The sequence below is a fragment of the Amblyomma maculatum genome, chromosome 1, assembly GCF_055883805.1.
Source record: "Amblyomma maculatum isolate TAMU_Amacu chromosome 1, ASM5588380v1, whole genome shotgun sequence".
In the NCBI taxonomy this organism is placed as follows: Eukaryota; Metazoa; Arthropoda; class Arachnida; order Ixodida; family Ixodidae; genus Amblyomma; species Amblyomma maculatum.
The window spans coordinates 189,078,315-189,093,685 of record NC_139344.1 but is presented as its reverse complement, the minus strand read 5'-3'; the positions used below and the strand labels follow the sequence as shown (position 1 = coordinate 189,093,685).

Sequence of the window (15,371 nt, the reverse complement as noted above, 5' to 3'; positions counted from 1 at the left end):
GAGTAATGGATATCGTACTGGCTGGCTTGAACTAGCAGATTTTTCTGGTATACTTGGACGACATCATTTTCTCCTAAACCTTTGAGGACCATCTGAAAAGGCTTCAGACAGTGCTGGAAGCAATCAAATCAACAGGGCTAACAGTGAAACCAGAGAAATGCCACTTCGCCTACACGAAGCTGCTGTTCCTGGGTCATATTTTAAGCAAGAAAGGAGTTTGCACAGACCTGCAGAAAACAACTGCGATTGCACAGTTTCCACAGCTTGCCGACAAAACAACTGTGCGCAGATTCCATTGGCTATGCACTTACTTCTGGCAATTTGTCAAGAACTATTTGCGCAACGTCAAACTGTTGATGCAACTTACACAGGCTAACATATCTTGTAAATGGGAAGCTCCGCAAGCAGAAGCCTTCAACGAACTTAAGCGCTGTTTACAGGCCCCTGCTGTCCTAGGCAACTTTGATGAAAGCGACGAGGCTGAAATTCATACCAACGCAAGCAGTGTAGGCTTAAGTGCCATTCTTGTTCAAAGAGTGGTGGACAGGAAAAAGTTATGACGTACGCCAGCACGTCCCTCTCAAAAGCTGAAGCCAATTACTCGGCGACTGAGGAGTCCCTCACGATCACCTGGGCCACTTCAAAGTTCCGCCCGTACCTACATGGTTGACCATTTAAGGTGGTAAGCAATGACCACGTGCTCTGCTGGCAGGCATATTTGAAGGACCCCTCCGGACGCCTTGCCTCATGGAGCCTACATCTTCAAGAATTTGACATTCTGTAGTCTATAGGTCTGTCCGCAAGCATTCCGATGCACACTGCTTATCTCGAGCCTCTGTCGACGCTCCCCCCCAAAAGAAGATGGCGATGCCTTCTTGAGACCGGTAAGCACCAACAGTTTCACACATCAGCAGCGCTCAGACTGTAAGTTGAAAGACCTAGCCGATTACCTGGAAGGTAAGATTGCTTCCCCTCTTGCTGTGTTCAGAGTCATTTGTCATCGTTCGTGTAAAGAACTTTGCATCCAACAGGACTACGCAGCTTCGTGTGCCTAAAAGCCTCTGGCAAGAAATTCTGCAAGCACTGTACGATGAGCTGACAACTGGGCACCTTGGGATTGCGTGCACGTTGCAGCAAATCCAGAAGTACTATCGGCCACGACAGCCCACCGACGTTGCCCATTATGCGAAAACAGGCCGTGAGTGTCAGCGACGCAAGATGCCTCCAATCAGACTTGCCGGGCTACTGAACTTCATACCACCCCCGAATAAGCCATTTCAGCAAATTGGAATGGATCACCTCGGCCCCTTTCCAACTTCATCTGAAGGTAACAAGTGGATCATCGTGGCCACTGACTACCCTACCCACTACGCCAAAGCGAAAGCAGAAATCGACCGCCGCAGAAATCGAAAAGTTCTTTGTGGAACGCAATCTCCTGTAACACGGCGCCCCTGAAGTGCTCATCAAAGACAGAAGAAGGTCAATTACGGCAGAGTTCACACAAGCCATTTTGACCTACAGTCATACTAGCCACTAACGTACAACTGTGCTGCACCATCCCTAGAGCAATGGACTTACGGAGCATCTCAACAAAACGATTGGGGACATGATTGCTTTGTACATCAACGGCAAACACAAGACTTGGAACACCATCCGGCCATATGTGATCTTTACACATAACACGGCCATCCAGGAGACAACCAGAGCAACCCCGTTCAAGCTTTTCTACAGCAGGGAGCCCACGACAACACTCGACGTGATGCTGCCGCACGTGACAGAAGACCATCTCGACGTTGCCACCTACCTGCAATGTGCAAAGGAAGCTCAACGACTCGCCTTGCTGCATATTAAAGACCAGCAATGCACCAACACCCGACAATGCAACTTGTGACAATGCGATGCAGAGTACAAGTCTGCAGACCAAGCGTAGGTTTGGATGCCCATAGGCCATCGCGGACTGAGTGAAAGGCTCTTGCGGCGGTAATTCGGCCCATACAGAGTACTTCGACATGTCAGACAACTTCGAAGTTATCCCCGATGGCCCGACGACATCCCAGCAGCACCGAGTGCACCCTCAGAAATCGTGCATGTTGTGCACTTGAAGCCCTATACGCACGCTAAAGGCCTTAGATGTTTTGATTTCTAATGTTCTTGTTCCCCTTTTTCTGTTTATTTTGCAAGCATTGAGGCGATTCCTCAAGAGGAATGCAATGCTACAAACCATTCAAATTTTAGTTGCTTTTCAACAGCCACTGGAATGCGGCCTTGTCATTGTGACATCCCAGCAGTGACGAGTGCGCCCTATCGTGCATGTTATGCACCTGAAGCCCTATATGCCCGCTAAAGGCCTTAGATGTTTTGATTTCTAATGTTCTTGTTCCCCTTTCTCTGTTTCTTTTGCAAGCATTGAGGTGATGCCTCAAGAGGAAAGCAATCCTACAAACCATTCAAATCTTAGTTGCTTTTCAACAGCCACTGGAATGCGGCCTTGTCATTGTGACATCCCAGCAGCGCCGAGTGCGCCCCCAGAAATCGTGCATGTTGTGCACTTGAAGCCCTATACGCACGCTAAAGGTCTTAGATGTTTTGATTTTTAATGTTCTTGTTCGCCTTTCTCTGTTTATTTTGCAAGCATTGAGGCGATGCCTCAAGAGAAAAGCAATGCTGCAAACCATTCAAATCTTTGTTGCTTTTCAACAGCCACTGGAATGCGGCCTTGTCATTGTGACTGTGGCGCACGGACCAATTTTGTGCATTTGTTCATGCTCGGTATCATGAAACGCACTCTTATCGCTTTCTTTGTAGTGCGAGATGCGCCGAGATTAGGCGGGAATGATTGCAGGCAAGCATAAGTTCCGTAATGTTCCAGAATTTTCCACCATCTCTTGGCTGGTTTATCTAGACGTTTCTGCAGCTACTTTAAATTGAGCACTGCCGATTGCAATGGGCATTCGTAGATTGACGACTGCCGAGCACCCTTGCTGCTATCGTCGCTGCCAATGCACTTAGTTTTTTGTGAGCCTAAGTCCGCCCAATAAATAGTTTCTTTCATCGCAATGCTAGCCCCCTCGTTTGTCTGTGCCCCTTCGTTTGTCCTCTACAGCATTGTCACTACCATATGACACTATGATGCACATATAAAAAAAAGCAAGCAGCTTTATAGTTACCACTGAATTGTTGTTTTTTTTTTTCTCTTCACAATTATGCATACTTCTCAAATTCTAAGGAATGCAGACCATTGAAAAGTAACAGAAGCAACTCTTTCGTTCCACAATCAGAACTGGACTCTTTGAATTTAAGCAAACAATGCATTTGTTTTGAAGCAAAAGTTTCACTATGCCATGTATCAGCAAAGGTCAACCTGGCAGGCTGCTTGACCTTCAATGAGCCAGAAGTCACGGTGTGGTTATTTAGCTTAACCCTTTGAGGGCTTTTGCCATAAATGTACGGTGGTGGTTTTCCGTCCCGCATGGTCTTTGCCATACCGGTACGGTTTCAATCCTCCGTTTGAGAAGTCGCGCCCTAATGATGATGCATGCTCACTGGGAGGTGCTGCCACCTTCTAGGACTTACAAGAAGCACTTGAAATTTATTGCACTGCCTTCTTACGAAGATAAAAAAGAGAAGCGATTCCTAGCTGGTGTCGCCTGGTCTGCGTGGTTTCGGTTTCGCCACATGATCGCAAAAGAGCCGCAAAACTTGATTTCGATTTCTATCTTTATGCATGCTTCAGTGCATGAGATAAACAGAACTGATTCCTAGCTGGAGCTAACGCCCTTGCATGGTTTCAGCTCCTCTCTCTCTCTCTTTCTCCCCCCCCCCCCCCCCCCCCCCTCTTCTCCGTAGTCCCAATGGAGGCCCGCAAAACTTGATTTTCATCTTTATGGCCACTCCTGTGCAGGGGCCACAGCAGCCGATTTCCATCTTTACTGGGGCTGCTGTTAGCTGGTGAGTAGGTATTCCTGCTCTCCTTGTTTATACTGAGTTTCTTGAGGTTCCCGAGTTTGCTGTGTTGAGAAACATCGACTCCAAAATACAGTTGCTAATATTTTTCGACAACTTTTTCTAAACTTTACTTATACTGAACTTTCAAAATCCGCAATAAAGTAACTTGGATCATCTGAGAAAGTTGTTTTTTTTTTTTGTTTTTTTTTTTTTAAATTCAACCTTCAAAGGGCTAACCATTGTACCACTTATGGTGTACCACCATCTAACCTTTGACAGCAGATACCACCATGTGTTCCCCCTTGTAGACGCCATCCTCGACTCCATAGTCTCAGCAATTTAATAGTTACAAAATCATGTCTGGCCATGTCTAAACCTAAGCGTAACTAAAGTGAAACCAAGCAAAATGACACTTTTGCTTCGCCTAACTAGGTTTAGCAAGGTTAAACCTCAGCCATTTTTTTTTTCCTCCAGAGTGAAATAAAATTGCCACCCACAAATGGTTTTTTGTACTAGTCATAAAAACACCAACTATAGTATAAGGCAATTTACTCTAGTCATGCCCATGAACAAGGTACTGATTGACATCTGTGAAAAACTTTGTTTGTATAGATGATTTTAGTTTCGACGGCTGGGTGCAGCCATCTTAGTTGCTGGTGGCATCCCGTATGAGCCAAACTGGGAAAGTCCACTCCGGATCCTCTTGACGCCATCTTGGGCTGTGCTGTGAGTGTTGATGCTGCAGTGCGGCAGTGTAAAAGTGCTGTTTCTCAGTGCTTGTGAAAGCTATCCAACACCTTGGTGCTATTTTGTGCATTGTTTGAGCGCGCCAGCAAACTGTATACCATCCGTTTGTCATGGTGGCAGCTGTTGGAAACAGCACTAGCGGGCGGGGCGACTGCGAAGGACTGCGCTCCGCTTCCACAGTGAGGATGTGTCGTATCTTTCACGATACATGTATTTTCAATTATGTTTTATAATCGCAATGATAACTGTACACATAAACACACAGTGAATGAACCATACGGGCAGCTACCGAATGAATACAGATACTACGAAATATGCTTCGCCGCATTGATTTAACGTGAAGTGCGACCCATTTCGATATACGATAGAGCTGTCCTGCTTCAACAATGTATACTTTCAAGTTAAACAACAATTCAAGAACAGCATATAAAAGAAATAGTGTCTAAAGTACCATCAGTCGACGTTTTACTCAGCCTTGGTGCTCTTCCTGTGGCGCAACAACATTGTATCCCCATCCCGTACGTCGTAGCAGCATCGTTCGCACAACATATATTGTTGAGCAAAAGGTCAAAAAACGTGCGCTCTCAGCTGCATCATGAACGAAGACGACAAATTCGCAGCACATACAGCAGCGCTTACGAAAGCGGCGCCGCCCGCTGGCGCGGCGGACGACGCACTCTCGCCGAGCGCTACTCTGTCGCTAGGCCTAAACTGTTCTGCATCGAAGGCACATCCGAAGCCGCTTTGTAATTGTTCAGCGCTAGAGTAAATGGTCTCTCATGGAACTTCCTTACTGCCGATCCCATTGTATCAGTAAAAGAAAGATGTAAATTTCGGTGACACCTTAGCAGGAAACCAGCCTGCAGATAATGAGCCGCGCGCCACACCAGCGGCAATGTGTTGCGAAACTTGTTTGTATTGCAATTATCAATAACATGGTATGGGTCAGAAATCCGCAAGACAGATTTATTTTTTGCTTAAGTGAAGAATAGAGAATAGAATTGTTTAAGTGAAGAATAGATTTTAGCACGCTCTTGTGCTGGTGGAAGAGAGCCACCGTATCGTTGGCGCTGAGGGCTTGCGGGAGGCACGGCTTGCTCGGCGTGCGTGTTTACAATGGCCCTACGGTGGTGGAAGTAAAATGGGCATCATGTTCGTGAGCCCGTCATGGTACTAAGTCTATCATGCTTACACAAAACGTTCATAGGCGAATTAAATCAGGATAGACTGGAAAGCAGTGAAGCAGAAACTATCACAGCCGCACTCAGACTGTCTTTGCATGTTTACCGCATGCTCTCGGCAATCATCTTGCGATTTCTCTCATTGTTTGTGCAGTCCACGATCACGCATTGCTGTCCCGATGACATTACCACTAAAAGGGGCAATATACCGAGGTGCAAGGCCGCTTTGCATGCATTAAGCGTGCGAATGGACGCTTAATGCACAATGGGCCGGTGCAAGGAATCTGGTTCGAGAGTATTTTCCTCCTCTCCTGCTTGCTCTCGGTAAAATGGTCTATACACTTTATAGCTTCTTAGAAAAAGTATACAAACCTCCAAAATTTCAGTTTTAAGGAAAATACAGAGAAACTCCTATCTTTCGTTTCAACGTGACAACAAAACGATAAAAAAGCATTTCTGAAGTTAATATCCAAAAGCACCATATTCTCTGAAATCTTAAAATATGCTCTATCAGAGGGTAGCCAAGTATAACAATATATTTCTTGACAAAATGGAGCCTCACTCCACCTTAAGCATTAACATTTAAGTATACCCCCCCACCCAAGGAATTTAACCTCTAACCCTGAACATTTGGCATCAACCACATTAGTTCTTTAGAACAAGATTATTGTTTTAATCATGTTTCATCTACATTACAGAGCACTTGTCGCCACACAGCTGTACACAGTCGAACCCTGCCACTCCCACAGTTCTATTTTGACACTTATTGCATGTAACTGTTCATTTCCCTTTTTTATGCACACTTGCAATATGCATGCTCAAAATACAGGTTTTCCAGTACATACAAAAGGGAGCTCCGCCTCTTCATGTCGTTTCCGTTTCAAGATCCTACTCATGGCAACTTGTGGACTTGTTCTCAGGTATACTGTATAAGGAAGTAAATCACAGGTAAACCTGTACAATACTACCATACCAAGAATTGCAGCAGCTATTACACAACTGATAATTCAACGAATAAGCATCAACTGGCATGCAATAATGACTGCACAGAGAAAGCTGCAGCCCATGCCGGGTCCTCCAAACTTACCCCCAACTGATACTTTAGCATTTGCATTCGTTTTAAATGACACAAGAACCTTTTTCTCTCTCACTTTCAATTTCTGTGTGGTCTGTTTCGAGTCCATGCGAAGCATCATTGTTGAGTAAATAAACTATCTGGTTTGGTTTTGTAGGGTTTCCTAAAGGGACTTAGGTTATGAGAGATGCCGTAGTGGAGGACTTTGGAAGTCCTCCACCAACCTTCAACCACCTGTGATTCTTTAACGTGCACTGACATCGCACAGCACATGGATGCAACTCCGTTTCTCCTCCAGTGAAACGCAGCCGTCGGCGATCGGGTTGAAGCTCGGGTACGCTGGTACAGTAGTCAGGCGTTGTAACCACTGTGCCACTGCGGCAGAGTGTAAACATCCGGCGTGTCCCTTTTAATAGACACTCTGAAACTAGCATATAAAGTGATGATGATGCTGACTGGGTTTTCACGGCTTTGGCCAAAGAGTGGCATCGCACAAGGTAAAATTTTGCTTTACATAAGTTGAGGTCACAGGCCCATTTTCTAAGCATTTCACACTAAAGAAGCCAAACACCAGGCCAGGGGAAAGCTTGCATCCATAGGGGAGATTTAAAGGTGCATCTATAGAAGGGGCGATTTTGGGAAGGGGAGGGGGGGGGGGGGGTATCATATTTGCACCATAAATTTGTAGGTCTCTCAATTTTGAAAAAATTGACTTTTGCAGTTTTCTCACAGAATTTCCCACTGAGGGGGAAGGGAGCGAGTGCTTGCCATTCCTATATCCGCCACTGTGTGCCCATTGTACTATAAGTGGGTACCCAGTGGCAGCGGCACTAGAGATCAAACCTTGCATCTGCCATTGTGAGTCGGATGCCTAACATATGAACTGCAACAGCTGCTGCCTACCTATCCCCATATAGTGATAGTATTTCCCCTGAGTGGCATTACCACTGCCATAGGGAGAGGCATATATAACTATAAATGTAAATCTACCTTTTTCTCTACAATAAGGCAAAAAATAAGGCCATGCCACTTGTGGTGGAGTTGATAAGTACATAAGTACAAATGGATCGTCAGATGTTTTCTTGCTCTGGTGTCGCACAATGGCACACAGCACTCGCTGGCATGGTGCCAAGTGTGCTTTGGACGCTGTTAGAACAGGTATCGCTTAACTAGGCATGTGGACCTAGCAGAACCAGGCGGCCCGGCAGAGCAATGACAATGAGAACATATGCCAACACGGCCAATGCACTCCTTCTACAACGTCTCATCATCTGTCTTGACAACACTTCGCCCTGGAGTAGCCTACGGAGAATAACAGCAGAAATTGTAACTTCTTCTATCATGCGCCTTTCCCCAACCATTGAGGTGCGATGTGACAGGCAACATCAAGCACATTTCCACTGAGCGGCCGTGCCACTGGTAACGCCAGCCAAGTGGCCTCAAAAATAGAATGTTGAGAATATGGTACGAGACCCACTTCTTTCTTCTGAAAAGCCAGCAAGCAGCCCATAATTTGATCCCATATGTATAAAAAATTTCAGAGGTTCAACTATCTTTGAACCAAGTTTCCTGAGCGTTAGCCATTGGTAGTAGCCGCAGTCGCTGCTGCCGCTTCGACCTTGGCTCGCTTCTACCTTTGGTAAGTTCTAAGAAAATGACTGGTCTAGCTTCATGTTGTTCACTGGCACCGGCAGCCTGCCTGGCACAGCTTTGGTCTTTGTCTTTAGCAAGATGGCGTATGTGTGTGGCATATTTACCCAGATTGAATAAAGGAGCAGGGCAGATGGAACTTCATGAAGACGATGATATTCAATACACAGAATGAAAGTGTTTTGCAGTTGGAACTTGATGAAGACAACGATGTTTACTGCACAGTGCAAGAATGCGCTGCTGTTTTACACGAGGCGTGATCAGCTGTGGCGATAGCATAGTGCTCTCATTCCTGGGCATGACGAAAAAGGCGATGATGTTTGCTGAGGTTTGTGCATGGGAGGAGTAGAGCTAATGCTCTAAAAGCATCATGGTGTGTTGTCACAGAGATGCAGCAGCACTGACATCAGCAGTGACTATCATTGTATAGGTAAAAAGATGGGACCGTACATTAGCAGCGTGGCTCGCTGGCATATTTCTGAACATCATTCACAATTTGCCGAAAAATTGTGTGGCAGTTGGTTGTGTCAAAAAGCACAAGAAGACTTATTGCCTAAGATCCCGCAAGTTTACTGTGGACTAACAGAAGGGAAAGCGACAGGCAGCGGAAGTGGCATAGAAAACGTGGATTGCTTTGGGTGATGGATCGGCTTTGCAGCTGGCATTTCGTTTCTAGAAAATTGATCAGTTTCTTTGAGGTTCTTAACCCACATGCCTGTATGACTGTTTTCAGTCATGTGGTGAAGAATGTAAGAATCAATGCCAGCAACTCGTACAGAGTGTAAGCTCAAGTTATACAGCAGTCATTGTCAGATTGACAACAACACATTAAAGAAAAGGCCCGCTGTGGTGGTGAAATGATCAGGAGGCTCTACTGCTGTGCCCAAGGATGCGGGAACGAATCCCGGCTGCAGCGGCCACTTTTCTATGGAGACGAAAAGCAAGGTGCCCATATGCTGTGCGATATCAGTGCACATTAAAGAACCCCAGGTGGTCAAAATTTCAGGAGCCCTCCACTACAGCGTCTCATAGCCCGAGTCGCTTTAGGTTGTTAAGCTCCATAAACCACAACCACTTTAAGAAAAAAAATGAATAAGAAGCTGCCTCTAGCCTTGAGTATGCAGCACAGCAAGCATGGAGCGACTTAGGCAAGCTATGCCAAGCGCAACATCCAAACCCCAATGATTCGAACTGCACTACTAGGTCCGGCCAAGCTCCATAGAAGTCTACATTTAAAAACAACTCGTTTATTTGAACACGAGTTAGTTCCAGCACAGATAATTCAAACTATGCGTAACCACGTCTGGGCCACCTGGCGCCCTACACATGGCCAATGAAAAGCCCCCCGAATAGAGCGGCATAGTTACGGGGAGAGAAGATAAAACCAGGTAAAACTATACAGATGTATGGGTGAAGCCGAACCAGCACCATGACCGGTGAAGCAGCGGGGTTTGGTGGCCGTGACAGCGACTGCTTGCTCTCTGTTCCAAGTCACTTCCAAGGCTTGCAAATAAATTCTCATTAATTTGACCCCCAGTAATTAAAAAAAAAAAAACACAGATAAACCATACTGTCAGTGCAGTCCCAGCCAACGCACATGTGTGGCTGTGGCGTCGGATGGGCCTACAGATCTTGCATTGGTTAAATCGCGTCTAGATATGATTGGCACTGTAAGTGATTCTCAAAAAAGCCCTCCTCAGACTTGAACTTCCAGCAGCAGAGTTGATTGCACGCCTCTGACATGTGTGCCATAGCAAGCGTTATTAATAAAACTTGTCTCTGTTAACAGGCCAATTACTTAGTTTCAGCTTCATTTTCCTGAGCTTCCACTCTTCATGCCAGCTGGCAGCGATGGAGGCTATCGAAGGCTCATCAGCCAGATAACAGATCGCAGCTGTTCGGCGTTTCGACAAATTGCGATTTCTATGCATTATGCGGGCCACTGAAAGTGCTCCCTCCGTGTACAATTGCTTTCTGATGGATGAACACGCAGGAACTTCGGCTGCGGACTGGCTACGGCTACGGACCACCACAAGACACATGCTACCCACTGCTCATCCAAAGATACACAAACAAGCTGGTCAAATTTCAGATGATAATTTTTCTGAAGAAAGGTTGACTTTATGTGACACCCCTAAATATAATCCAAGTGCTAGTAATCTAACGCTCTAGCCATGGCACATGCATGGTCAACCCACCACGGGCACGGCGCAAGAATGGTCACGTTGCAGTATGTCTGCAAGACGCTGCGCTGACCACAGCTGATCTAGAGAGGAGTGATGAGTGTGCACATTGCTGACTTCAATCTAGCTCAGACTTGACGAATCGCTGAGAGCACGTTGCTTTTGATACTGGTACCAACAGACACACTGCAGTCAGGCATGTTTCCTCTCGAGCAAAACAAAAGCCAAAGAGGTATACTGCCCATAAAGGGGACACTACAAAAGCCTTCCTCTCCAGTGTCTATTTCTGCGTCATCCCCTTCCTGTGTGGTGTCCCTCACTGACTGTTGTTTGAATAGAGATATGAACCAACTAGTTGCTCAGATACAGACCATCCCGCAGCATGTATTCTCCTCTGCAAACACGCGCTTCAGTGGTCTGCAATTCGCACCACAGAGCGGTTGTACATGCTGAGAGTTCTGGGGCTTGGGCGCTACGGAATATCAAGTATTGGCATCCCTCTGTGATGTCGCTTCATGGCTCTGAGGGGCTGTCAATACAATGGTTTGTGGCAAAACTGAGATTCGGATTTCCCACATAGCACCGCAAATTTCCCAATTAACCAGGCTGGTGCACGCAGCCACTTCAATTTATCTAGTCAAATTTGCATTAAAAAATACCAGGCTGCTGAAATTCTTTGAATAATCCAGGATTTCAAATTAACAGAGTTTGAATTACCAGGGCTTTAGTGTACTAGTGATGCATGGGACTAGAGCCAAAAACTGTAGACTAGTTTTTCTGCATACTTCACTTTGTTGGTTTCAATTATTTATTCAACATTTATTCACTGTAGCCGTGCTATATAACTTGCTGTTGACACAGCACGGAGAACGAGACTGACTTAGCACTGCTTAGAGCAGTTTTGTGCAGTGAATAAGGTTTAAAGAAGTACATAAACGCTCCCCAGCCATGAAGAAAAGAAAAGGTGATGCACACGCTTTGAAATACTCGCACGTATGAGTTGGTTTCAAATCCAATCTAACATGGCACGGTGTAGGTACCTTGATTTTTTGCCTACATCTTGCATCAATGACAAACACAGCATTGCCTTTGTTTACAAATATGTCCTTTGTCTCATACATTCATATATGTCTTTAATAAATGTCACTTGTTTCTTATCCCCTAGAATACGAATGAATTTCCACTGCTCTACTGAGTGCCCACTAAGAAAATCAACAGGCCCAACTAAATAACACGAGAAAAACAGATAAAAAGGGAGCGAACAGCCAGTGATACAAAGGAGGTTCTAATTTTCTGTGCACTTCTTGGCTGATTGGAGGGCTTTGAATCTAGTGGCTTTGACGTCGCAAGTAGTGCAAGAGGGTTAGCACACAGCTCCTGCCTTCTCTGTTAGATCGCCTTGTACGTGACACTCACAGTATCACAGGACATTCCGCAAACCCTGCTATGAAGGAGGGTGGCGCCACACTGTTAAGAATATATTACACATGACACAAATACCTAAGAAAGTAGGGGATTGAACAGCTGTCGCCATAGCTCAGTGGTAGAGTACAGGAAGCGAAATTCCAAGGTCACAGTTTCGAAACCCACCAGCGGCAAGTGTTTTTTTTTTTTTTTTTTTTTTAATCTTCCAATTATCTCTGCAATTACATTATTGCTTCACATTCATTAACACACACACAGAAAAAAAATCTTCTATGCCTCCCTTAGCGTCATACAGTGGCTATTGGCTCCTTTCTTGTATATTTCATGACAAAGCGCCTCATTTTTACTGCATTTGTTTGCTGATAAGAAAAACAGGTGGCATATGCTTACTGATCATATCCAACTCCACAGCAACATTTTTAGTGATCCAGTTAAACCACTGGTCCAAGATGCTCAACTCCAATGCAGTCATGTGCCCGCTGCAAAGTAGAAGACACAGCTACATAAAGTGTCCATTTTCACTGAAAGTGTCAAACGAAATTTCTGCACAATTTTAAAATGGTGCAACTAAAAACCCCAAAAAGCAGGCATAAAGAGAATGATAGAACCAAACACCTCAATACATCATTTCCTTCCGGTTCAATTTGTAATTCTTAGTCTTCATTGCACCATATTAAAAGTTTTAAAAGTAATGCACCACCAATCTCCATAAACTTTGCTTAAAGTTAGAACTGCAAATGTCTGAACAACCTAGTTCCAGTAATGTGAAATAATAAGATTCAGAGGAAGATTCTGGTACAGCCTGTCCGAAGTATTCACTAACTATATGTCTCTGCTGTCCTCACCCTATATAAACAAGACAAAATTGCAACTAGCATAAATATAACTAAAACCCACTTGAAACCAACTAGTTTCCATGGCCTCCAAATCTGTTAACTGGGATGACGCCAAATTGATTACAATAAATGATAAACACCATGTGATTAACATCCAGATATCAAAGGTTAACTCTGATGTTCCCCTCTTCCTCTTTAGAACAATGCTTCAGTAAACTGAGATTTATTAGTGCTTGCTCATTACACATCCTTCTTTGCCATCTGAAGAAAAAGAAGTCTACAAAAGTTAAAATTTTAAAAAGGCATTCGTTTCACGCACATATGCAACAATAGCATAGCACAGAAATTTGCTCATCTGCAGTAATACAGTGTAATAGCTGGATCTCATAAATTCAAAAATATTCAATCAATCTGGGGCTCTGCATATTATTTATACAGTAAAATTAGAGTTGCCTTGTTTACCTATGGTACAAGTTTTCCACAAATACATAGCGCGCACTCTGGAGTGATCGCTCCATGAGTTTCACGGGAGTATGCACAGGTGCCAAGTGGAGCTGCATCATTGTCAGCTGGACATAAGTCTGGAATGCAAGACTCCAACGCTTTGGGTCCCTGTACATCAGCTCCTGTACCAAGAGAAGCAAATAATGGTTCAATCCATAGACCTATACATTCCAGTGTTAAAAACTAGAAATGATGAGCATTAGAAATCATAAGCACAATTACGCCCAACGCAGGACAATGGCCTCTTCCAACGATCTCCAATTACCCATCCCCCACAGCAGCTGTGGTCCCCTTATTCCCAAAAATTTCTTAATATCCCCCTCCCTCCAACCCCCAACATTCTGCTTCCCACTGGTACACCTCCTGTATCATGGAATCAATTATATCACCCTTATATCAATTATAAGGTAATCAATTATATCACAGTTATCTATTCTTCACACTACATTTCCTTCCAAGTCCATTAATATTTTTCAAAAGGGTCTCAAAGCACCTACTCCTTTGCATATCACTTCAAAGCTAAACTAGTCTCAGATAGCTGCACTCATGCACACGACCATCTATAAGAATTGTTGTTACTGATTCTTCCACACTTTAGCGAAATTTGTACATTGGCCCACGAAAGGATACATAAGCCCAAAGTCACTTGGATGAGCTACACAGATGAACAATACCTTTGCACTATACAGATTAAAGCTAACCTTATACAGGTTGGGGATGAGCAATTCATTATTCTCTACCGAAACCTCAATTCCTTGCACTGCAAGAAAAACTAATTGCTCGATTATGTACTTCTGTCATTTTTTTGGTAATGCAATACATATCACCCACCTCTCTTATGATTTTATGTTTAGCTCCGAAAATAATTGCTATGCTAAACAAATCCAGCTTCCAATTAAAATGACCATGCTTCTTGCAATGCAAAAATAAGTGGTCTGCTGAATTGTTTCGCAAAAAGGAATTGAGTTTGTTTGCTATATGATTAAAATACTGCCCAAGGTGGCCAATATGTAAGCCCTCAAGCAAGAAAGATATCTGACAAGCAATTCTAGAAACATGCACTGTGAATAAAGTCAAGTATCTATTGTTATGTTAATATGCCCGCCTTATTTTCGTCTACTAGATACAACATCGTCACTTTGCAAGGAAGAACACAACTTGTATGTCATATCAGCTAACTGGCTTTTTAATATTATAAGATGTACAGTCCAGATTTGGCATATTGCACTACGGCTTTTTTTATCGATGTTGGTGGTTGTAGAACATGTGCAAAAGGCATGCTTTGATAACAGCTACAAACATCCAAAATCCTTGCCTCAAGAGGAAAACTGCATAAACATACCAAAAGGTTCTGTCCTTGCATATCTCGCCATATATTCACTGGTTCAATCAGTACCTGTAAAATGAAACCACATTTGAAACATTTTGATAGAACTGCAATATGTCTATTTAAGCCATATACATGCTTGTGCACAGCTAAAATCAGGGTGTCGAACCAGAACTGAACCGAAAACCAGAACTGAACCCAAATTTTTTCCACCATCTTGGAACAGAGCCCGAACCGGAACAAATCGGAGCAGCTGTTCCAAACTGGTTCGTGTTGCAGTTCCGACTCACTTTTGCTGGGAACTTCCTTTCACTATTTTTTATTTTATCGCTGCTTGTAAAACACTCTCCTCACTTATTTCCAATGCGCCACTACACACCGCAAACATCACAACCATATTGAAAAATTATCCTTTGAAAAAAGATGAAAAGAACAAATGAAAATATATTGCCGCTTGCATAGCCCCAATCTTCAGTGTCCAGCTGCCGTTTCATACCG

General features: G+C 44.2%; 1 protein-coding gene across 9 annotated transcripts in view; it reads right to left on the bottom strand.

Moving 5' to 3' along the window:
- dnk (deoxynucleoside kinase) overlaps positions 1-15,371 on the bottom strand; it is a 70,706-nt gene that overhangs the window by 21,795 nt on the left and 33,540 nt on the right. For 8 of the 9 annotated variants that reach the window (XM_084589888.1, XM_084589886.1, XM_084589883.1 and 5 more), the window contains 4 exons: positions 14,889-14,942; positions 13,505-13,668; positions 12,597-12,685; positions 6,719-6,798 (listed from right to left, as the gene is read on the bottom strand). In XM_084589888.1, the coding sequence (XP_084446014.1) occupies positions 6,719-6,798; positions 12,597-12,685; positions 13,505-13,668; positions 14,889-14,942 (387 nt within the window). Of the gene's footprint in view, positions 1-3,844; positions 5,815-6,718; positions 6,799-12,596; positions 12,686-13,504; positions 13,669-14,888; positions 14,943-15,371 lie in introns of those variants that run through there. The other variant, XM_084589889.1, reaches the window with a different exon arrangement.